The following is a 26,669-nucleotide window of genomic DNA, read 5'->3' on the forward strand; positions in this document are numbered from 1 at the left end:
GCAGCAGTAGTATAAGCCTCCAGAGTAGTTGCAGTTTCATAGTAATAAGTGGAGTGCATATTGTAAGATAGGCCCCAAGTCTGTTTCATCACAACTGAAATCAATGTTGGTATGGTTGTCCATCGCATTATGAAAATGGAAACTACATGTGTGCCCATTGACCAATTCTGATCTGTCAATTCTCAGACACAATTTACTAAACTTCCACACCTGGGTGCCCATTATTGTATTTTTTAAGACATAATAATATGGACAATGTGTGTGTATGCACGGTCAAAATAAAAACAGTCAATCTCTGTAGCTAATAGTGAATGGACACTTTGTTTTCTTATTAACCATGTCCTTCTTTACATACGGTAACCTAGTTTCTTCTATAATTGCTGTTTTCAATAATCAGCCATACATAACATGGTGAGTGAGCATTATTCTTACTGATTAGCTGTTGAATGAAGTTAGGAATGACATTATTTTCTACACAAATTTTACTGAATGTAATCCCAGCTGAGGTTCTAAGGGATTTTCTTCCACAAGTTGAGAAGATTTTTGAACACAGGACATCCACAATTGAGAGGCATGATAAATAATTTAGAGAGATCCACTTCAGTTGTACTAATGTTTGTTGAAACCACCACTGATTTCAAGATTTTAAAATCCCATTTTCAGGTGTATGAAACTGTAACATACAAAGGAAAGGAAGAATGAAATATAATGCAAAATATGTGTAAAAACAAAAGAGAACAAACGAAATCCATGACTGCAAACCACACGCATACTTCGGATGACCGTCAGATTAATTGTAACGACTGTCAATGCCTTTATGTTGGACAAACAGGACTTAACTTTCGCAATTCGGTTCAAAGAACACCAAGACTCAAGTAATTTGATACCAGCCTTAACTAATCACATACAAGCACTCTATTCCTGACAGAGGTACTAACTTATGTATTCTCCATATAAAATGAAAGGTCAAATCCTTAACTTATTGGAAGAAATTGAAATTTTACACAGTTTGAACCACAATCCACTATATACCTAAAATGAGCAAACCACTTTGGAGCATATGGTTCTATTGAATACTGACAAGTTTCTAAAATAATGTCAAAAGTTCAAGCCTATTTCTCTAAACTCTCATCCATTTATTGTTTTGTCTTCATTATCCTTCCACATTAGTATTATTTCATCGGATAAAGGGTGCTCAGCCTCATCATGTTGATTTACCGTTTGGCTCCGATCATTGGTACACTTACATTTTGGAATTTTTATGATAGTTTTTATATTTATACATTTTATATACATCACTTGAGCCCATAATGTATCCTACATATACTATGACTTACTTAGTATAATTTATTTTACCATTGTTTTTATCATGGCTTTTACTATATACTTCACTCATTTGGCTTACCTACTATTACCTTGTTGCCAATTAAGACACATATTTTTACTAATCTGTGAGGTTCAGACTTATTTCTTCCCATTTGTTTAGTTGCTCCCCTTCTTAGCCAGCTTTCCATATCATCATTCCTTTGTATAATGTATGGTGCTCAACCTAATCATCCTTGTGTGTCATTTTTAATGCCTACATCACTACATCCACATTTTAGACTTGTGATGGTTTCTTATACATTTCATTTTATTTTCGTCACTCAAGTCTGTAATGTATCATACACATGATGATTTACTTAGTATGGTTTTTCATTACCATTCATTTTTATCACTGTTGTCACTGGTTTTATCCATTGTTCATTCATTTTACCTATGTACTTTTGCCTTGTTGCCTATAAACATCTCATATTGTCATATGCTTGAAAGTTATTTAGCCTATTGGTGTACCACAGCTCATTCACATTCTCTTATGTCCTTAATGAAGTATTGTAAACGCTTGGATCAGTCATTCCAGATTTTCTTTATCATCGCTGACAGTGTCAGTTTACTTGCTTGTAGACCATTGGCATCTGCATCACACTGTACTTACAAGCCTCTGGCGTAGCCTTCCATGCAGTAGTTCCTACCCTGCAGCTACCAAGCGGTGGACAGTGTGAGAACTATAATTGTTCTCTTGTTCTGTTTACTTCTTCCCACCTGCATGGACATTACATTTTAGATCAGTTTCATTGTTGCCCCTCCCTCCCCTGTTTTTCTTTTCTCTAGTTCCACCATGAAAATGCAATGACAGGAACTCTTGCACTGACTGGTCCAACCACATGTTATGTATTACCAAATACTTTAAGTAAGTTGGCTTGTTTCAGCAGTCAGCTCTTTTGGTTTTTACACATACTTTGCATTATACTTCTTTCTTCCTCTCCTTTGTATGTTACGGTTCGACAGTTTCATACATCTGAACTTGTGATTTTAAACCTGGTTGTGGTTTTAATAAATATTAGTACATCTGAAGCAGATTTCTCTAATTAATTACTAAAAACCCAGTTCGGGGAATCCATGAAGATGCTCAACTTGTTTCGATAACTGCAATGGTTCAAGAAGTTGATGATGAGAACTGTTGTTTTTAACATGAGATTTCGTGCTAAAATGTGCAGCATTGATCAGTACTGAATTTTTCCTGTCTATTGTGTCCTGAAAAAATGAAACAACATTCGTCTGAGAAAGTATGTTCAACAGCATAAAGAATCGTTGATGACTCGGCACACAATAATCTCCAGATAATACACACACATTGTTTTCAAAACTGATATGTAATTAAGAGAAGGAACTGAAAACAATGCGGGAGTCTAATACACTTCCCTCTCATACAACAAGGAAAATTTACTGGCTTCTCTGTTTGAACTGTTCCAAGTAATCTTACTGGTCCTCTCAAATTATGCTGAAAAATATTATTACAGTGTGATCATGCCTGTAGCCATTTCAGACATGTTCCCAGATTGAATACTAAGGCCAGTTATTCCCTTGTGAGAACATATGAAGTCAACAGATTATGAGACTCAAGTGTACACAGAGGGAGAATGTGCAGCAAGAACTGTGACAGCTAGGGTGTAAATCCAGAAGTAAATTTTTGGTTTCAAGACATGTGGAGTTGCTTAACTAAATCATGGACCTCTTTTTTGAACTGTAAATGAAAAATAAAATATGTTAGTTTACAGCTTTAGCATAAAATCAAAATGAAAATATTTTTATGAATAATTTCAGTTTTCATTTTGTAATGTGAAAGAGCCTATCTCAGGTTTTACATAAATTATACTAAACACAGTACCAACAAAGGTACTTCAACTTGTCTGTAAGATCTCACTGTCATCTTCACACTGAAATTAAATTATGCTAGATTGGTCAAAGATTTATTCCTTCCCCTGATCCCTACAGGTGAAACACTTTTGCCACTGACCACTCTGCCCAAAAGATAGCGTCGAACAATGCATCACCAAGTTCATGCCATCATTCAACTGTTATCTTCTCCCACTTCCATTCTCTTCATTATCTTCCAGAACCTCCTACCTCAGGCCTAGTCTTACTCTTCTTTTCTAGACAGTTTCCCAAGAACACAAATCTCTTGGCAGAGGAAAGAGACAGCCTCCCCTCTCTTAAAAAATGCCTGGTTTAATCATCCCCCTGTAAACGGAAGCTACGTCACTTGTTATGATGAACTACAATGTTTACCTGTCAGAAGATACTTGCCAACTATCTGATACTTTCATGTACAAGCTCTGCCACAGTGATTCCTTCCCAGAAGTCCAGAATAACCTTCAATGCCTACCCAATTGCCTAGGCCCTTATCAGAACATTTTCCCCAAACCTCTCACCCCTCCTCACCCCAACCAATTACATGCCAACTTTCCACATGCTACTCAAAATCCATAATCTATCCTTTCTGGATGTCCATTTGTAATTGGTTAGTGTAGCCCCCATGAAAAGAATCTCTATTATAGCTGATCAACACTTCCATTGCCTGCAGCCTAATTTCCTATATAAAAAATATGAAACACTTCGTCATCTGTACATCAATCATATTCCATCACCATCTAGACCCCTGTAGTGATTGCTGATACCACTCCCTATGCAGTAATATTCCTCATGCTGCTAGCTTTGCAAAAAGCAAATACTACTACTCCCAACATCTTATCAGCTTCAAACAACCATCTTGCCCAGTTACTGGGCAAATCAAAATGAACACAGCAAGTACAAATGGCTATAACTATTTCATGCACAGTGATAAACTGATGAGAATTACAGGGAATAAACAAGAAAGTTCAGTTTTTTAAAATTTTTTAAACATATATTATCAGTAATCTATATGAATCTCTTGGTCACATGAACAACATCCAAGTGATGATCCATTTCACACCATACACTCTAAAGTATATGTGGAGTTATAAATATGTGTGCATTGCAAGTGCATATTTTGAATCCTGGCATTGTTTTTGGCAAGGGAGGTGCACACACATGGTCTTTCACATGACCCGAATTAAGAGAAATCCATAGATTCCAGGTCCAGAGATCTATGTGGTCAAGGGCAAAACACAGTGCTGTCATGTCCATTACAATTTCTTCAGTTATCTGGAACATGCTGATTTAAAAATATGCAAACTTCTTATTCCCATGTGGGGGTACTCCATCTTGCTGAAAGGTGTCCACAAACAGATCTTCTGCACCATATCCATAAATGCCCCCAGTTCTCCAACTACCCCTGTGAACCAGTTGCAGAGGAGAATCCCTCCATTACCCAATATCACCACTCCCCCTTTTCCCTCCTCCTGGTACAACTTACTAACATCCTTTGACTACCTTCCAGGGCATCTCCTTAAAAGAGGAACAGATACAGAAATAGTCGCCACTAAAATGTGACCAAAAACGCATCTGAATGCCAGCCCCTTCCCCACCAGTGGCTGAGCATGCTATGGAGCACCAAATGCTTGAGTTAAAACACTTACAATGTGTTATTTCAATCTCTAATTGCCCTGCCCCACATCCACCTCCACTCTGGCCTCATGATCCTTGCTTCATTCCATTAATCTCCACCCACATTGTTCTCTCTGCACCTTCATCTTCCTTTGTTCTATCTTGATGCCCCTCCCTCCATTTCACCATGTGTGTGTTACATGTTACTTTACCAGCTTGTACCAGGACAGACTTTCTGTTGTTACATTCCTATGAAACCTTAGTGTGTGTGTGTGTGTGTGTGTGTGTGTGTGTGTGTGTGTGTGTGTGTGTGTGTTTCAGTTAGTTAGTTATGAGGAAATTCATTGTATGATGGTTTAGTGTCAATTTCAGTCTCATTTATGTGTCTGTTCACCACTCATTGTCCCCAGTATATAGTGTGTGGTTACCTTAATAGTTTCCATTATTTGTGCATAAAAATGTAGTTTGAAGGATAATTGTTATTTGTTTATAATGTGTTCTTGTTTGGTTGCATTTATCCTTACATTTACATTGTACTTATCCTTGCATAATTTTTTTTGTACTTCTGTACATTGATTTCTTGTTTATAATGTCAACTGCAGATGTTCAGCCACATAGAACAAACCAGGAAATTCTTCCAACAAAGCCAAGAAAACAGAGTAGGGTACACACAATGAAGTGTGGATCTAAAACTGTGACTACTAGTACTGCAACTAAACTAACTGAATGTATGTCACAGTTCAAAAAAGCATAAAGCTTTTACCTGTTTTCCATTTTGACTTCAATCTCTTCACAGCATTTCTTACCTTTCTTTCAGATGTCAACTGTTCCTTTAACAGCAGACATGACTGCCTTGTACACACATGTATCTACACATCGAAGTGTTTAATTTACACCATGGGTATATCTGCATTCATGCCTTAGTTTCAAAGCAAAATATACTCGAGACCTGTGTGAGAGAGGTGTGTTCCTACTGAAATATAAAATTCACCAAAACATACCTCAGTTCTTTCTCCTTCTGTCATATAGGATAAATCTTATAATTCTATAACATATCATTTGATTACTTGTTAGGGCAGTAACAGATTCACTGAATGCAGTATGCCAAGATTCACTTATCTGCAACTACTTACTATGTGTTAAGCATGCATGTAAGCCATGGTGAGAAAGGTGATTGTTTCTGATTGTTCAAGATATTTTTAAATATTGACAAAACAAACTCTTGCATTACATATAAATATTATGAACATGATAATTCTTATGGTCTTCAAAATGAATAAAATGGATTATTTTTAGGGTTGTTATAAACAACTGTGTTTGAAATGCTTAGGTTATTACCTGCAGCACATTAAATTTTTGTATAAGTCTTTGAATCTCAATTAATTAAGCAGAATGCATACATTCAGAAATCAGTGTTTCATATTAGGTGAGTCATTTTAAGCAATTATATTGCTGTACTTATTTGGAAAAAAATAGAAGCTAGTAAATGGAATGTAAACATGGGAAAAGAAATAGGACCATGCATTTGAAGTTACATTTAATACCTTTCTATATCCACAAGTTATAATATAATCTATATTATCATCTTCACATCATATACATATATATATTTATATATATATCGTATGTAGAGAGACTTTATTGCAAGAGACTCAATAAAATACATTCGATCTTTAAAGTGTTGAGCTGTTCCAGGGTTAAGTAACGTATTTAGACACCAATACTGCACAATTTTAATTGCGAAATATCCTGGAGCAGTCCAAAACACAGCCGATACGTTCACCAACTGTGTGAGCTAGCTGTTGACCCAGATTGTCAGATAATTTATCGAGTCTGTGCAATCTGCTGCCGAACTTGCAAGCTCAACAACTTGTTGGTTTTGGGTATAACGACAGGAGAACATAGCACATTGATCTTTAGTATAGATTGTACAGAGCATAATATAATATTAGCTATCAATATAATGCAACAGTGACGTGAGGCTTTTGTCGAATCTTTAACATATATGTTCACAAATCAGCTAAAAATGTTTATTGTTCACGAGATAAGCTCCGGAATAGCAACTCGTCAACAACTGAGCCCCATACATCTCCAGCTGATTAGGAACCAGGAGGCTTGACATCCGTTTCCGGAACGGACCAAGACACCCATAAAATTTAGAATTTTCATTATATTAGCATGTAAAATATGAAATGAATAAAGAACAGACAGACACGCACGGTTTGACATTGAGCTTGGAGGAGTCTACAGGGATGTGGGATATTGACTAGATTCTAGCGCGACCTACAAAGCGCCAATAGGGCACCAAGCTGAGTTACCAACTGGTGTTCCATCCAACCAGGTCCTGGCACATTGCTTGCGAAGGACGTCTCAAATACTCTTCACTTTCCTGCAGGCAATCTTCTTTCTCACAAGCAAAACTTCCAGTGTATTCGCTTTTCTTTAACTGTAACTTTATGTGCATATCTGTCAAGGAACCTTTATCTCACGAACTGGTATCTAAAATAGTCTTTCCTCATAGTGTGGAATGATACCAGTAAAGCCCTTTCATGTACCAAACACAGCTCATGAACCACAAACAATATTAATCCAACTACAGAACCTTCTTCAGAAAACCATACATCTTCAGTCACAAAGTAACTTTCTTCTTCACACATCACACATGTCAACAATCTGTACAGATCACAAGCCTTTCAGAACACACTGGAGAACAACAGATCAGTACGACATCATCTGGAACTACATATCTGTGTTTGTCCATTGGCAGCATATGCTCAGAGATTCTGGATGGATTCTAAAAATATTTTGTCAAATCTGGGGAGCCCCACTCTTGGGGTAATTAAGGTAAGCTCACGAGTATACCTTAAATTTAGGGATGAATGTGAGCCATCCTCTTCAATGTCATATCAAGTATGTGATAGTGTGAGGTAGTAACCAACCACACATTATTCTGTCTGTAATGTTGTACATGGAATGTATTGCAGAGAAATGTAGGAAGCATAACTGGCATACCTCTGGAAATGCTCTCAGAATACAATGGCCACTCTCATTTTCATTTTTGCAGGCAAATATTCAAAGTATGCATGTCTTCTCTCTGTACAGAAAAAATACAATCCATTACACACCAATTAACAAAGAGCATCACTTTTACAACCATCTTTATGCTTCCTTTCTCATCCTAGTTTATCGCCGTTGGTCTTCAGTTGACCTGACTAGAAATGTTTGCATGATTGTAAGTCTGAAGTGTTTTTAGCAGAAATTCAGCAATGTCCATGTTCTACTACAAAACTGCTAATTACTCCAAACTTACATATGCAATTATTATGCGTTAAAATTTACACTCTTTCTGTCACAAGTAGGATCTGATTCCCAGACCTACATTTTATGACTGACAGCAAAATACATTTACACACTGTAGTAATATAACTGTAACAACTGTTCCCAATGTCTTGTTGTGCTCTTACACTGTCCACAACACATGTAACAGTATCATAACTGTCGCACTGTGCCAAGTCCACTGGTAAAATACCATACTTTAATGTAATATTTGTCATTACAGTATACAATACTAAGAACATAAATGCAAAAATTAAGCGTACATGCAGCCACACACAAGACACTTGTGTAAACCCATGCCCAGTTTTCTCTGCAGTTTTAAAAAGTAGTACACAACAAACACACATGTTTTATGACTAGTGGTAGTTTGCCCTGTGGACTGTTTAATATGCCCAAGTATTCATTTAATACTGAATGGAGAAGCAGTTAGCTTCTTTCTCTTAGTGGGAGTATGGGCAACTGACAATCTACCATAGGGCACATTATTAAATGATGGGGAAATGAGATCTATCTTAACCTATTTAGTGTCAACCACATGGGAAAAATAAATTACAGCAAAAATTATTTCTGAACATTAAAACCAATCTGCGTTGGTTAACAGTTCTTTCACATTTACATTAAAAAATATGTCTTTCCATAGTTCACTGCGCCACTGCTTGTATGCTGTGATTCATGAGAACTATGGAATTTATTTAGGCTCCTTTAGCAATTGCTCACAACACATTCATTCAATGTGGAATGGGTACATTTTTTCCTATACATTTTTATAAAAAAGGCTACAATTTAATGATATTCACAAAGTATAAAAGATTAATTACAATATCACACTCTTCATACAGCAGTGTTGTTGTGATTTGCTGATGAGTCCGCTGGCAGCACGAACTGTGACCCTGGAGACACCAGCATTAGTGGCTCTGTGTTGCGGCGTTTCATCTTTCCCTTCATCTTCTTCAACATTGTAGCCTAGCAGAGGATTTAGGAATGAAAGGAATGGGAGGAGCAAACAAAGCAGTGCAAAGGAAAGAGAAGAAACTGATGTCAATAATCAAAAGTGGACCACATTCTCACATAAACATTTTGTGAGTAATTATATTTTGATGCAAGACAAAAAAAGAAGCAGAATTAGATTAGTAAGCAAGAAAGCATAACATGAAAAAGAAAAAAAGTGAGAGGAGTCTGAATTACAACAGCAATTAACCCAGTGAAGTGTGAAAGTGTGTGAAGCTTGGAAGTTCCTCTCACATATTTGTAAGGAAAAAGGGGAGTACACATAGACCATAACTCGGAATGCAGTCTGAGAACTTTTAAAACTGAAACATGAATATAACACAGGCATTATTTCATGCATATCCATGACTTAACTCCATTCTCAAACTAGATTAACAGTGACTCATAATGGAACACATGCATACACAAATGGTAAATGTTATAAGAAAATGATTGATCGAAATATCTTTTAAGCAACATTAAAGAAAATATTTAGACAGGATGAGATACAGCTCCCAGACTGCATAAGTTTCTCTACTCTGAGGCTGCTGAGAATGGATTTATTCATCACTGCTCTTGCCCCCCTCCCCATTTGCTGGCAGGATAGAGGGTTCAGTGTTTCGCCGCTTGATCTTATTTTTCTTCAACATGGTTGCCTGCAGTCAAGAGGAACGTGGGTTTATTAGTCGAGGAGTGGGTTAAAAGCCAACTGTGAGATACTACATACAACATGCAAATCTTATTGAGAGATACAGACAGAAAATTTTTAAATGAATTACTAATCTATCAAAAATCGCCTTTCTAGTAATAGAGAGCTATAACATTTATACAGAAAATAAAGCTAAGACAGCAAGTTTTAAATAAAATTTAGATATAGATAACACTATTATGGATGTTAATAAGTGTTTGGCTTTTCTTTTCTCATGTATTTCGAAACTACCAATGAATTTTGTGTCACCTACGTGTACTGACTGGTTTAATTGCAAACAGCTTTTGAAGTTATAACCTAGTTTCTGGAAGTCTCGCGTGAACATGGCAAAATTCACTATAAACTTCACAATCATAACTTTTTTACAAGAAATGAAATTTGAAAATGTGTGGTGAAAGTGTGATTTCATTAAATTCACCATATCGCTACATGCAAGAAGACTTGATCTGGACAATACTGTGGTATACTAACACTAGTGACAAAAGGCACAAGAAATGAAAAGGATAGTAACACTGAAAATGTGGTCCTGAAGACCATTAATTTATAGCAGTAACCAAGCATGGAAAATAATTTCAGTACAAAGATATTGCCAAAAATTACCCCAATAATATTTAGAAGTGAGAAAGTGATACATACTTTGACATCCGTTAAGTTGTAAGAATGTCTGATAAAATGTTTTAAAAACTTTTAATGTTTATGAATACACCGATGTGAACAAAAGAACTGACACAAGAAAATGGAATAAAAAGTTGTCAGCATAAATTTCTTCATTATAGTAGTTAAAAGGAAAAGAAGAAAACTGCAGAGGTGGTACACATTTCAGTGATATGGAAAGATCACCAATTCCACAATTACTGAAGAACATCTACTGGAGAGACTACACAAATGACTTCATGCTCCCTAATACACAACAGTTCATCCAGTCAGCAAGTGCTTAATCTATGACAATTACTTTTTCATACAGTCTGTAATTTTTTCACTACATTTCTGTAAATTCTCATTTTATCCTTCTTTCACTTCATTTTCATACCATTAGCTTAATAAAGCTCCCCACTCACACATTATCTGGACTGGATTTGCTCTGCAAGAAAACAGTAAGCAGTCTTCTGTTCTCTTCATTATCTTCTGCCTTTACAGTTAGCTACCTCCTCTTGCACTATTAATTATCAAGTAAACATTAATTTTTATTTCTATTTGTCAGTTGCATTCATTGCATCAAATTCATTACCTAGACCTTGTTTGTTAAGAGACCAGAAGAAAATTACGCCCCTATCCTTTGCAAACTGTTCCATCCTTCTACAGCTCCTTTTGTCTGTTTCTACTGTTTAGTTTTCAAAGCGTATTTGGTTTCAAAAACTCTGAATTCAACTTCTTTTTCTTTTCCCCCCTCCTATGCAATTTTTAAAGCATTACAACAAGCAATACATTTTATCAACATCATCACACTTCTTACTGATCAAAACCAAATAATGCGCAAATCCAAATTAAATCACGTGATGAAAAAATTAAACTTGACACAGTAGAGTGATTATTTGGAATGACACAATAAGAAAGAGAGTGGGAGAGGGGGGGGTGACAGTGGAAGATGACAACTATATAATCAATGGTATTCACAAACTTATCAGAATGCCTGATGCCTACCTACAATATACCTATCTCCTTTGATTCAATAAATATCTTTTGGCCCTTCATTCTCAGTGGTGCAGATGTCTCTTTATTCATTATTTCCATTCCTCACCCAAAGAAAGAAACTTGAATGTCTTGATTAACGTTGTTTCTGGGTCAGTACTTGTTTTGAAAAATTGAGATCAGTTGTGAGCAGCTATAACTACACTGACAGAAAAAAAAATTGCAACACCAAGTAGGAGTTATGCACATAAGCAAAAGTTGGTAGGCATGTTTCTACATCTGAAAGATGATGTCTATTCCAATTTCACGGCAGTCGCATAAAAGTGGAGCTAGTAGCGCCACCTGAGAAAGCAAATCAGGTTTGCTTTAAATACATACTGTAATGGTGTTGAGCATCTGTTGCCTTTGCGATTGGACACGGTGAGCTGTTGTTACTCAAGACTGGCTTTAAGGTGACAAAAACCCCATTATCAACACCTCACTGAGTTTGAATAAGGTCATGTATCAGGACTATGACAAGCTGGATGTACGTTCTGCGATACTACAGAAAAACTTCGCAGGAATGTAGCCACTTCACATGACTGGCAGTGGTGGTCATGAGACTGGGCTGAAAGAAAACTGAACTCTGGATAGCCATGTGGCACTAATGAGAGAGAAGACTATCAAGGATAACTCCATGTCAGACGCCCTAGAGCATGCATTCCACTGACCCCAAACAACCCCCATTTGGGACTTCAGTGGTGTCAAGCAAGAGCTCTTTGAAGGGCAGGGTGGAGGTCTGTTGTGTTTTTTGAAGAAAGCCGCTTCTGCCTCGGTACCAGTGATGGCCATGTGTTGGTCAGAGGGAAACCAGTTGAGGCCTGTAATTCAGAATGAATCCAGCTGAGGGCATGCAACCAACTTGTCTGCATCCTAGACAAACTGGACCTACACCTGGAGTTATGATCTGGGGTGCAATTTCATATGAGAGCAGAAGCACTCTCGTGGTTATCCCACACAGACTGACTACAAATTTGTCAAGCTACTGATTCGACCTGTTGTGGTACCATTCATGAACAGCATTTTAGTGGGTGTTTTCCAACAGGATAACACTTGTCTATATACACTCCTGGAAATGGAAAAAAGAACACATTGACACCGGTGTGTCAGACCCACCATACTTGCTCCGGACACTGCGAGAGGGCTGTACAAGCAATGATCACACGCACGGCACAGCGGACACACCAGGAACCGCGGTGTTGGCCATCGAATGGCGCTAGCTGCGCAGCATTTGTGCACCGCCGCCGTCAGTGTCAGCCAGTTTGCCATGGCATACGGAGCTCCATCGCAGTCTTTAACACTGGTAGCATGCCGCGACAGCGTGGACGTGAACCGTATGTGCAGTTGACGGACTTTGAGCGAGGGCGTATAGTGGGCATGCGGGAGGCCGGGTGGACGTACCGCCGAATTGCTTAACACGTGGGGCGTGAGGTCTCCACAGTACATCGATGTTGTCGCCAGTGGTCGGCGGAAGGTGCACGTGCCCGTCGACCTGGGACCGGACCGCAGCGACGCACGGATGCACGCCAAGACTGTAGGATCCTACGCAGTGCCGTAGGGCACCTCACCGCCACTTCCCAGCAAATTAGGGACACTGTTGCTCCTGGGGTATCGGCGAGGACCTTTCGCAACCGTCTCCATGAAACTGGGCTACGGTCCCGCACACCGTTAGGCCGTCTTCCGCTCACGCCCCAACATCGTGCAGCCCGCCTCCAGTGGTGTCGCGACAGGCGTGAATGGAGGGATGAATGGAGACGTGTCGTCTTCAGCGATGAGAGTCGCTTCTGCCTTGGTGCCAATGATGGTCGTATGCGTGTTTGGCGCCGTGCAGGTGAGCGCCACAATCAGGACTGCATACGACCGAGGCACACAGGGCCAACACCCGGCATCATGGTGTGGGGAGCGATCTCCTACACTGGCCGTACACCACTGGTGATCGTCGAGGGGACACTGAATAGTGCACGGTACATCCAAACCGTCATCGAACCCATCGTTCTACCATTCCTAGACCGGCAAGGGAACTTGCTGTTCCAACAGGACAATGCACGTCCGCATGTATCCCGTGCCACCCAACGTGCTCTAGAAGGTGTAAGTCAACTACCCTGGCCAGCAAGATCTCCGGATCTGTCCCCCATTGAGCATGTTTGGGACTGGATGAAGCGTCGTCTCACGCGGTCTGCACGTCCAGCACGAACGCTGCTCCAACTGAGGCGCCAGGTGGAAATGGCATGGCAAGCCGTTCCACAGGACTACATCCAGCATCTCTACGATCGTCTCCATGGGAGAATAGCAGCCTGCATTGCTGCGAAAGGTGGATATACACTGTACTAGTGCCGACATTGTGCATGCTCTGTTGCCTGTGTCTATGTGCCTGTGGTTCTGTCAGTGTGATCATGTGATGTATCTGACCCCAGGAATGTGTCAATAAAGTTTCCCCTTCCTGGGACAATGAATTCACGGTGTTCTTATTTCAATTTCCAGGAGTGTATCACTGCTGTAACTCAAGATGCTCTACATAGTGTCGAAATGTTGTCTTGGCATGCTCGATCACCAGATCTGTCTCCAGTCAAGCACAGTCTCTTGGGTGAAAGAGAAAATTTTTAACATGAAACGTAGGGAATAATGTATAATGTATGTAACTACTTTGGTCCTTATTTTATGAGTTTTGTCCCAAATAAGTGACTTATTAGTAATCACCTCATACACTATCCTCTATAATCTCTGCAGATTTTGTTATTTTAATACTGTAATTAAATTTAAATATGTATGCCAGCTAGCTGTAAGTGTAGTGTTAGCTGCTGCAAACAGAAGTTGTGCTTTGCTGGTGCTCCACAATTTTCAAAACTTTGACTGTGGTAAATTGATGTTATGGTGCTCACCTTTGGCATCCTAGTGTAGAAGGTGTAACAAACTCAACTACTTAAAAAATTTCTGTGATCTGCACATTTATTTGCATATATAAGCCAACTTCCAAATTATCACTAACGTTCTACTGTCTGTGTGATTTTCACATAACCTTTCACTGATTGTGTCAATACTTGTGTATTTCATGATATATTCTGTTTTTTCAAACATTTAAGAGTCCAGAGAGCTCATACTTTATTGTCAGTTGTGAACTTAATTTGTGGTTTTTGGAAACTTTTGGCCATAGTATCCTTTGTCAAAACCAATTGTTCCCTAATGTCGTAAGAGTGGAACCTTGCATAGTGATCATAATTTGTCCCAGATTCTTACTCATAGTATGAAATACTAGTTAAGCAAAACAATTTATCCCACATAAATTAATGTAAAATATGATAATACATTCCATGCAGAAAAGGTACTAAAAGTTTTATCTTATTCACGCTATTTATTCAAAGAAAATTATACATACATTATTATGTACTTTATTATTCATGATACGTAACTAATTCTTTTCACAACAAAACTATATACAGTCATTTGTTTCTGCCAATTCTTCAACACTTGGCAAAACTGCAACACAGCATTATCCTCAAGTAAATTTGTAGTGCAAGTAGCCACTGCTTTATTGGGGTGATGATTTTCAATGTACGATGCAACAGATTCCCATGCTTTCAGCATTTATCTTATTGCCCCAGCAGATTGCTGCTTTGCTGTTGCCACTTCCTCCTCCTCCTCCTCCTCTTCTCAAGAACTCCTCTCCAAAACTTCCTGCTGTGAAACATTCCGCAACTCCATAAGCTCTTTGGCAGTCATTTCTTGGCTGTGATCTTCCACAAGCTCACATTGATATCTTTGTTATCCACTTCTAGTCCCATGCTCTTGGCCAGAGACACAGTCTCACTGACTACACACTTCACTGACTCAAATGGTTCAGAGCCACATTCGACAACACACTCTGAACAAAGCTTCTTCCAAGTAGAAGTGAGAGTTCTCTTGGTAATCCCTTCCTATGCCTTGCCGATCATCTTGATGCGGGCAATGATGTTGAAGTTATACTTCCAAAACTCTCGAAGAGTGAGACTGGTAGCTTCAGTCAACTCAAAGCAATGCTCCAAGAGTGCTTTAGTACAGAGCTTCTTAAAGTTAGAATTAAACTGGTGGTCCATAGGCTGGAGCAACAGAGTGGTGTAGGGAGGCAGAAATTGGATCTTGATGAATTGAAATTTTTCAAGGAGGTGGTCTTATAGGCCTGGAGAATGGGCCGGAGCGTTGTCCAAACAAGCAAGACATTGACTGGCGATTCATTTCAAGCAAATATATTTTTTACCTAAGGATCAAACACTTCAATGATCCAATCAAAAAGAAGAACATGTGTCACTCAAGCCTTGTTGTTGGACTTCCACATCACATTTAACCTGCTCTTCTGCACTTTACACTTCTTGGAGGCTCATGGAGTTTCTGAATGGTAAACAAGCAGCGGTTTGTGGTGACAAAGGTGGTCGGGTGGCTGGCGGCTGCAATCAGCTGACCGCATGCATATGTCAATGAGGTTCGCGTGCCGGCTGCAAGGAGTGCTGACATGTGCTTACTCCTTGCTGTGGCACGTGAGCGTTCCGTGATGTTTAAGCGATGTTCTAACTTATAATTGTTCCATTGTTGATTTCACAGAATGTTTCTGGGGAGTTCTACCCAAGTTTGCTGTAACATTCCATTGGTTATTATTGTGTAATCACTGCATATGTTATGTGTTCTTTCCTGAGTGATCTTCAATAAAAACATGATAAACATAGAAGACGTACTTCTTCCACAATAAGAACTTGATAGTTAGTTGCGAGCCTAACGCACAGTGCGAACGCGATATCTGTGGACCCCGACGTAATTGTGGCTAAGAAGACGATTCATCAGGACCAAGAAAGTAACATTTGTTAGCAGAAACATTACAGATACACCAGTAACTCCTACAATTTCAAGACTGGCAGTACAATTACCAACATTATGGCCTCACAACCTCGCATTATAGTTCACACAAGTTGAGGCGAGTTTTCTTTGTGCAGGTGTGACATCGGATTCCACCAAGTTTGCACTGGTAGTGAGCCATTAAACCATCGATACACTGCTGAAGTACAGGATATTATATCTCCGCCACTCAATACAGAGGCCTACACAAAACTCAAGACCGAGTTAAATCGACGCGTATCCGCAGGCAGGTTCTAACACAGGAGGACATTGGAGACAAAAAATGATCCCAGTACCTTCGTCACGTGAGGAGCAAAGTCAATGCAGGCACGATCCCAGACACGCTACTTCATACATTATGGAGCAGTAGATTGCCGGCCCATGTGAAAGCCATAGTTGCGTCACAAACCGATATGCTGCTTGATGCCGTAGCCGATCTTGCTGACCATATTCAAGACGAAATTGTGCCTGCTTCCTATTCTGATCCGTCGACGGCGTGTTCCAGTGCTTCGATGGGAACTAAACTGTGGTGTCACCGCCAGACACCACACTTGCTAGGTGGTAGATTAAATCGGCCGCGGTCCATTTAGTACATGTCGGACCCGCGTGTCGCCACTGTGTGATCGCAGACCTAGCGCCACCACAAGGCAGGTCTCGTGATACGATATTGCACTCGCCCCAGTTGTACGGACGACCTAGCTAGCGACTAGATGTACGAAGCCTTTCTCTTTCATTAGTCGAGAGACAGAATAGCCTTCAGCTAAGTTAATGGCTACGAACTAGCAAGGCGCCATTAGCCTTACAGTGATTGTAATTAAAGTCTCCTGTGTATAGTCAAGAGCGATGTACCACAATGATTGATTAAAGATAAGTATTAATCCAGCTACGTACTTTTCTTCATAGCATTAATTACGTAGCCTGTTCCAGTACTTCACGCCCGTCTGCGTTAGTCTAGCGTGCATTTTCAGCCATCTCGAACTACAAGGTGTTGGCCCAGCTGCCGACACATCATAAACCTAACTACAATAGTCTCGTGAATAAAGTGGAAACACTTAACAAACAGATGAACCAGAACTTATTGAGCAAGGTCGACGCCCCTCAGTAGACGAATGAACTGCTCACCAACCGGAACATTAAAGGACAGTTCCAACGGAGATCCTAAGCTGCTTTTCATCGCACGCACACACCTCTGGTGACGCACCGCCTACTAACGTATGTTGGTATCACCAGCGATATGAAGAGCATGCACACAAATGTAATCTGTCTTGTGCATAGACCAGCAACAAACATCACACAAACGTAAATGCACTGGGCAGATCTTCTGTACGTCTGTTCGTAACTGACCACAAGACAGGCGGAAAGTTTTTGATCAACACCGGATCCGGCTTCAGCATTCTACCATGCGATAAGCTACATAAATACCGTCTGGCCACCACATTTCAACTGTCAGCTAATAATTCTGTGATCATGACTTATGGAGTACAGCATTTGGAACTAGACCTTGGACTGAGACGTTCTTTGGTGTGGAACTTCACAGTCGCAGCTGTGATGAAGTCTATCATTGGTGCAGACCTCTTGGCGCATAACTGCCTGATGCCTGACGTTTCCAATGCTCGGTTGCTGGACACAGTCACCGGGCTGTCCACCCCTGCATTCCGGCGCCACACTGCAACTTACAACGCCACAGTAATCCAGGCTATGAACGACAGGTACTCTTAGCTGCTAGCACGGTTCCACGCTCTCACGAGGCCTTCAGAGGCCTCACAAAAGGTACGTCATGATACAGTACACTTCATTAATACAACAGCTGGCCCCCGATTTCATGCAAACCCAGACGATTAGCTCCCGTATGCGATCGCTAAGGCAGAGTTTGACACTATGCTCGCCGAGGGCATTATCTGCCCATCTAGTGGGGCATGGTCATCACCCTTGCATTTGGTGCCTAAAAAGAGCAGCATATGGCGGCCATGCGGTGACTAATGAGCCTTAACGCAATAACAATTCCAGATCGCTATCCAGTGCCTGTTCTAAAAGACTACAATCATGCATTGTGTGGCAAACAGGTGTTTAGTGTGTTCGATTGTGCCAAAGCATATGCACAGATTCCGGTTGCTGAGAAAGATATCCCGAAGACAGCCATTACAACGCCTGTTGGCTTGTTTGAAAGCTTATTTATGGCATTTGGCTTGAGAAACGCCCACAGACATGGCAACGATTCATGGATTCTGTATTATGAGGGTTACCATGTGGTTTTCCTTCTCAGTGATGCCAGAGGAACATGAACAGCATCTCATTGAAGTTTTTGAGTGCTTTGACAAGTACGGCATTGTTTTGAATGTCACTAAGTGTGTGTTCTGATAACCGGAGATAACGTTTTTGGGTCACGTAATTTCTTCTGTGGGATTGCGCCCCTTGCCAGAGAAAGTTAAAGCCATTTTGAATATTCCTCACCCAGAGACAGCCAAAGAATTACGTAGGTCCTCGGAATCCTCAGTTTCTATCGCTACCCTCTGCCGTGTGCGGCAGAACTCCAAGAATCACTTAGAGCAGTGCTGGCCACTCGGAAAACAAAAGGCAAAGCACCTGTGCAGAGCTCATAGACAATGACAGATGTTTTCGAAACCGCCAAGAAAAGCATAGCTGAGGCAATGCTTCTTGCTCACCCTGCTTTAGACGTCCCTCTTGCACTCGTGGTCGATGCTAGCCATGTGGCCATCGGCGCAGGATTGCAGCAATATGTGGACGAAGCCTGGCAGCCCCTGACTTTTTTCTCTTGGAAATTATCATCCACTCAGCAACAATGGAGCGCTTATGACCAGGAATTGTTGGCCATCTACGCTTCCGTGAAGTATTTCCAAACACAGCTGGAGGCGAGAGTATTTACAATTTATACGGACCACAAACCTCTGACATTCACCTTCCGCCAGAATAACAACAATGCTCACCGAGGCAGTTTAATCAGTTGGATTTTATTGCTCAGTTTTCCATCGACATTAAACACATCTCTGGGTTGAACAGTGTAGTGGTAGACTGTTTGTCATGCGTCAATGCAATTATGGAGACTATCGACCTCTCACGCCTGACTCAAGCACAACAATCAGATCAAGAACTTGAAAATTGATTGAACGATGACACAGCAGGCCTGCAGCTCAAGCTCATTGATGTACCAGGATCAGACACTAAGATATATTGTGAGACCTCCAATAACAAAGCGCACCCATCCGTCCCAGCAGACCTGTGTAAGCAAATATTTAATAACCTCCACGATTTATGACATCTAGGGGTAAAGGCAATGACGCAGCTCATATCTGGTCATTACGCGTGGCTGGGTATACAAAAAGACTGCCATCACTGGGCTCGCGTGTGCATCAATTGTCAACGCTGCAAAATTTCACATCATGTTCGCGTGCCTGTAGGCAATTTCCCAGACACAACCGAGAGGTTTGCCCATGTCCACTTGGACGTCGTGGGACCTTTACTGCCCTCAGAGGGTCAATGCTATTTGCTAACCATCATTGATAGATTCGCTCGCTGGACAGAAGCTATTCCAATTGACAACATTTCTGCTGAAATGCTGGCTGCCGCATTTATGTCCAACTGGGTCGCTCGTTGCGACTACTGTCCATTACATGTAACAACTGACAGAGTCTGAATTGTTTACCCAGCTGAGCAAGTTTTGCAGACCATCACATCACTTACTCCTTGCCCCGGCACGCAAGCACTGCATGACTTTTAAATGATGTGCTACGTTATAACTGTTCCTTTGTTGATTTCACAGAACGTTTCTGGGGAGTTCCACCAAGTCTGCTGTAACATTCCATTGGTTATTATTGTGTAATCACTGCCTATGTTATTTGTTCTTTCCTGAGTGATCTTCAATAAAAACATGATAAACACAGAAGACATACTTCTTCCACAATAAGAACGCGATAGTTTGTCGCGAACCTAACGCACAGTGGGAATGTGATAGGTTAATTTTCAAATCACAGGTTGCATTGATACAGAATAGCAGTGTGAGACAGTCTTTCACTGGCTTGTGACCTCACAATGCATTCTCCTCTGCCACTATAAAGGTACATTTCAGCATCTTTTACCAGAGCAGACCCATCTCGTAACAATTAAAACACTGTTGTAACAGATAACCCTCAGACTCTACAAGCATCTTGAAATTGCTGATAATGTTCTCTACTGCCTTTGTGCCACAGTTGTCTGCTTCACCATGCCTCACTATGCTGTGGATGCCGGGTCTTCTCTTAAACTTCTTAAGCATCCCACAGCTTCCCTTAAACAGTTCTCTGGCCTCTGATGATCCTAGCATCTTCTTAACGAAGTCGGTGAAAATCATTCTCACCTTCTCACAAATGATGTTCTCATTAACAGTGTCACCTTTAAATTGCTTTTCATTTATCCATATAAAGAACAACCTTTTGACATCATCCAGAATACGAAACAATTGTTTAGATACTCTTCTCACTCCCTTTGAAGAATCTATCTCCTCAATCTTGTCCTTGTTCTTGAGGATAGTGCACATAGTTGATACAGACCAGTTGTATGTGGATGCTGAATCAGCGACACTCACACCACGTTCATGTTTTTCAATGATTTTACATTCCATTTCTACGGTAAGTTTCTCTCTCTTATAGTTGTCTTCCTGTGGCTTTATTTTTGGGGAGATTTCTATGAAGATTATTAAAATTTAAACACAAAAACATTGTGTGAACACAAGTTCAGAAAAATGTGTTAGCAGAAGGGCACTAAACCCAGACAGCAGTACTAAAGACATTGTTCATGTGCCACTGCGGACAATGAAAGGTGCTCGTATTGTTGAACGCTTATCCCACCTTGTGTGAACGACTGGTGACTTCACACTGAGTCGTCGTCACTTGTTATGTGAAATGCCACTCGTTAACGGTAATTTTTTTACAGTTTGTTTTACTCATTATGCAAACTGTGCATTGTGGGAGGAGTTTGTTAAGCAAGGTTCCAGTGTATATATTTATGTGAAATTTTGAAAATTGTGAGTATTGTGCATAACCTATTTCCTAGTACACCAGTGTTTGTGACTTACAGTTACTGTAAATAACTAACGTATCATGTCACATTAGTTTTCTCTTTTAAATACAGGAGCATATATATTCTCTGAAATTATTGTAAATTAATGGTATTGTCAGATTTGTTAATGACTGTAACCTGAAAAATGTTTCAAAGAAACAGTAAGTTTTGTACCAAGTTTTTCTGTTGTCATAATACATAATAATGGTTCCCCTTTATGGAAATGGCAGAAAGATACGGGAAAGAGCACCATGTGCTTGGAGGCCTCATTCAACATGTCGAAGAGGCAATTCTGGCAGGCATTGAGAGAACAGAGTGTAACCAACTGTATATTGTAGCATTTACAGGAACAAATGACACCTGTCATCTGGGCTCTGAGATCATACTTGGATCATTCCAGTGACCGGCAGTGACAGTTGCGAGACCAGCCTTGCTCATGGGGTTTCAATGAAGCCCACAATCTGCAGCATTGTCCTCAGAAATAATTGTGGCCCCTGCTTTTGAGTCAAGTGGAAGGCTTGAACCACTGACGATGAATGTTCTGTGCAAGCTTGGCAATGACTTCTCAGATTTGCGATGCAGCTTGAGAACTGTAGGTCCTCCTAAATGATGCAGGTGTGCACTCCACACCAGAGACTGCTGCCCAGGTAATGCTGTCTGTGAGGTGCACACAAGAGCTCTTAGGTTAGGTGGCTCTCCATCCAGATAATGATAGCAGTAGGAGACCTGGAAATATCAATGTACTAGCCAAAGGAATGCCATCCACAGGCAGGAGTGATTAACTGCTGAAGTATTTACAATGAAGTGTCAGAGTTCAAAGTGCTCCTAAAAGCCAGGGAAGCTCACATAATACTAGATACAGAAAGCTGATTAAAACATGAAGTTGACACCAGTGAGATATTTGTGGAAAATTTAAGCAGATATTGAAAGTATAGCTTACTTAGAAATGGAGGTGGTCTATTTGTATCAGTAGACAAGAAACTCATATCTACTGAGACAGAAATTGGAGCTGTCTGTGAAACTATTTGTGCAAAACTCAAGTTGGTATTAGATCTGGGCAGAAAATTCTAGTTGATTCCTCCTATTGATCACCGGACTCACCACCTGATGTAACTGAAAACTATAGAGAAAACCTCAGTTCACTAGTTCCAGAATCACACTCTAATCACTGGAGAAACTTTAATCATCCAACAATCAATTAGGATAATAACATTTTGTTAGTGGTTGGTATGGCAAGACATACTGTGAAACACTGCTGATTGCCTTCTTTGAAAACTATCTAAAACAGATGGTTTGGAACCCCATTCATGATGAAAATATATTAAGATATAATAACATCAAATATACTTGACTTTATTGAGGATGTCCACATGAAAACTGGTATCAGTGACCATGAAGCAGTTGTAGCAACAATGAAAAGCAAAATACAAGGTGCAGTTATAGCAAGTAGAAAGATTTATATGTTCAGTAAACTAGATAAAGAAGCAGCTGTGTTGCATCTTAATGAGGAAATGGAAACTTTCAGTTCAAATAGGAGCATGTATAGGAACTATGGCTCAAGTTTAAAGGAACAGGCTACTTGATCGTGCTTTGGATAGATTTCTACCCAATAGAACAGTTTGTGATGGGAAGGAAACACAGATCATTATGTAATACATGTAAAACACAGCAGAGGGCTATACACAAAAGATGTCAAATGAAAAACATGTGGTTGTCAACAGAGAAATGCAGGAAACCTTCAAGGACTACCTTAGCAAAATATTGTTGAAAGATCTTTCGCAAAACCCAAAGAAATTCTGGTCATATGTAAAGGCTATTTAGTTCAGTCACTCATTGATTAGACAGGAACTGAACTGAGGGTAGCAAAGCAAAAGCAGAAATGCTTAACTCCATTTTCCAATGTTCCTTTAAAAAGGAAAAATCCATGAGTATTGCCCCAGTTTAATTCTTGCGCCACTGCAAGATGAGTGAAGTAGATATTAGTGTCAGTGGTGTTGAGAAACAGCTGAAATCATTAAAACTGAGCAAAGCTCCAGGGCCCAAAGGAATCCCTATCAGATTCTACACAGAATTTGTGACTGAGATAGTCCCTCTTTTAACTATAATCTACTTTTGATCCCTCAAACAAAAACTGTGCCTCATACTTGGAAGAAAGTACAGGTTGCATTTGACTACAAGGATGATAGCAGAAGTGATCCACAAAACTACTATCCAATATCCTTGGCATTCGTTTGTCCTAGAATCTTAGAACATAATGAAATATCTTGAACAGAACGACCTCCTCCATGCCAACCAGCACAGGTTCCAAAAACATATCTCATGTTGGATCCAACTCGCACTTTTTTTCAGATGACAGACTGAAAGCCCAAGAACAAGGCAGTCAGGTAGATGCAGTATTTCTTGATTTCTGATAAGTATTTAAGTCATTACCACACCTACACTTATTGTCAAAATTACAATTGTGTGGGGTATCAAGCAAAACCTGTGACTTCTAATCAAGCTGCGGTCCTATGGGGTATTGTCTCAGTTGTGTGACTGGATTTGTCATTTACTGTCAGGAAGGTCGCAGTTCGTAGTAATAGATGGCAAATCATCGAGTAAAACTGAAGTGATATCAGGTGTTCCCCAGGGAAGCGTCCTGGGACCTCTGCTGTTCCTGATCTATATAAATGACCTGGGTGACAATCTGAGCAGTTCTCTTTACCATCTAGTAAGGTCATCCGAAGACCAATATCAGTTGCAAAGCGATTTAGAAAAGATTGCTGTATGGTGTGGCAGGTGGCAGTTGACGCTAAATAACGAAAAGTGTGAGGTGATCCACATGGGTTCCAAAAGAAATCCGTTGGAATTCGATTACTCGATAAATAGTACAATTCTCAAGGCTGTCAATTCAACTAAGTACCTGGGTGTAAAAATTACGAACAACTTCAGTTGGAAAGACCACATAGATAATATTGTGGGGAAGGCGAGCCAAAGGTTGTGTTTCATTGGCAGGACACTTAGAAGATGCAACAAGTCCACTAAAGAGACAGATTACACTTACACTCGTTCATCCTCTGTTAGAATATTGCTGCGCAGTGTGGGATCCTTACCAGGTGGGATTGACGGAGGACATCAAAAGGGTGCAAAAAAGGGCAGCTCGTTTTGTATTATCACGTAATAGGAGAGAGAGTATGGCAGATATGATATGCGAGTTAGGATGGAAGTCATTAAAGCAAAGATGTTTTTCATCGCGGCGAGATCTATTTACGAAATTTCAGTCACCAACTTTCTCTTCCGAATTCAAAAATATTTTGTTGAGCCCAACCTACATAGGTAGGAATGATCATCAAAATAAAATAAGAGAAATCAGAGCTCGAACAGAAAGGTTTAGGTGTTCGTTTTTCCCGCGCGCTGTTCGGGAGTGGAATGGCAGGGAGATAGTATGATTGTGGTTCGATGAACCCTCTGCCAAGCACTTAAATGTGAATTGCAAAGTAATCATGTAGATGTAGATGTATTCCTTGACAGCATATTGAACTTATTCCGAAAATTTGAAAGTCAGACATCCAACTACTACTTCAGAATAACTGATAGATGGAAGCAGGTCATTTTTCAATATTCACCAAGATTATGAAGCCATGTGTAAAGCAAAACAGGAACAGCATGCAAGCTACGCAATATTTCATCACATGTTCACAAATGAGTACCCTACCTCATTTTCTGTATCTAAAAAGGATTTATGTGACCTTTGTATTGGTTACATGACTGCTGACAATAAATAAAAGTGAAATCTGAAATCAAAGAATGATGACCAATGGTATAGTGACATTATATGACCTTCAGGCTTTTGTACTCTTTCCAAAGAGTGATGTTTCCACATTTTCCTACAAATCAAAAGCAATTCTCAACTTCATTATGTATGAACTCAAGACTATTACATGTTACTGCTATGTGTAGGATGAGGTGAATGGGCATCAGGGGCTGAATGAATTGGCACTTACGTGTTAATGTAATTAAAGAAGGAAGATAACATTGTGCTTACCTCCCACCACAAGACTGAATGCCAGATGGTGAGATTGTAGGCATGTGGAATGTTAAGGAAAGTGTGCAAATGGAGCAGAGACAAATGGGGAAATCCATAGATAAGTGACAAAGTGCATATTTTTTTAGCCTGGCACCTGGGAACAAGCACCTCGGAAATGGCAAAGCTGGTCAGTTGTTTATGTGTTACTGTCATGGGCATCTATGGAAAGTGGTTTATAGAGGGGGACACCATGAGTAGGAACAAAGTGTTGGACATCTACACTTCTTCACAGACAGTGGAGGTTGGGAGGCTTGCCCCTCTGTAAAGCAGGATAGTGGCAACCCGTGGCAGATCTGACACTAATGCATACGTAAGCATTTTGGAGCACAGTGTTGAACACGCGGAATCTGAGTTGGACCCAGTGGAACATATCTAGGTATCTGGGATGCTATCAGGTGCTGCTTCCCAACCACAAACAGCAGACCCATAGTTTACAGGAACTGCGACCTGCACGTAGACAGATGGTGCACATACCTCCAGAAACTACCAAGCATTTGTTGAAAGCATGCTGTGCAGAACTGCTGCTATATTCTGTTCCAAAGTTGGATCAAAACACTATTAAACAATGGGTTATAATATTCTGGCACATCAGCGTGGCACATGGATGCATGCATCTCTACCTGCTCACACGTGTACGTCCATTTGAGCTATAAAGTAACATGGTGAACCTTATTATGTGCATGAACAATGTTCTAAGCATTTGTGACATGTGAAGTTTGTTGCACCTGTTGTTATTCACTTAATAAACACAAAAAATTATGCATGTGAAACTAACCAAAATTCAGTGTGCGTGAATGTCAACTTGAAATGTCAATTTGCAGTGAGGTTTATTAGTTTCAAAATTCTGCTTGTATTTGCAGAACTTTCACTGTAAACTTCATTTTAGAAATTCATACAGTCTACCATGTTCCATATTGACTGCAATCAAGCTCATAACCAATATAATTGCCATCAATGTAGAGGAAATAAACATATGTCAGATATGTTTATATCCTCTACATTGATGGCAATCATATTGGTTATGAGCTTGATATGTTTATGAGCTTTATTTGATCACCATTTTACATGGTAGTACATTCATTGTTTTGTATGATCACTCATTATGTGGAATATTTGTGCATGATTAGCACTGAGTTTGGTGAT

The 26,669-nt window shown here is 40.1% G+C and overlaps 1 protein-coding gene across 8 annotated transcripts in view; it reads right to left on the minus strand.

Annotated features, from left to right (window-relative positions):
- Positions 1-6,368: 6,368 nt before the first annotated feature.
- The window catches only part of LOC124711801 (diacylglycerol kinase theta), a 712,647-nt gene continuing 692,346 nt past the window's right edge, over positions 6,369-26,669 (minus strand). For 5 of the 8 annotated variants that reach the window (XM_047242070.1, XM_047242035.1, XM_047242063.1 and 2 more), the window contains one exon: positions 6,369-9,147. In XM_047242070.1, coding sequence (XP_047098026.1) covers positions 9,016-9,147 — 132 coding nt within the window. In that variant the 3' untranslated portion in view covers positions 6,369-9,015. Of the gene's footprint in view, positions 9,828-26,669 lie in introns of all 8 variants that reach the window. The other 3 variants (XM_047242077.1, XM_047242059.1, XM_047242043.1) reach the window with 1 other exon arrangement.

This window comes from Schistocerca piceifrons, chromosome 1 (assembly GCF_021461385.2).
Source record: "Schistocerca piceifrons isolate TAMUIC-IGC-003096 chromosome 1, iqSchPice1.1, whole genome shotgun sequence".
NCBI lineage: Eukaryota > Metazoa > Arthropoda > Insecta > Orthoptera > Acrididae > Schistocerca > Schistocerca piceifrons.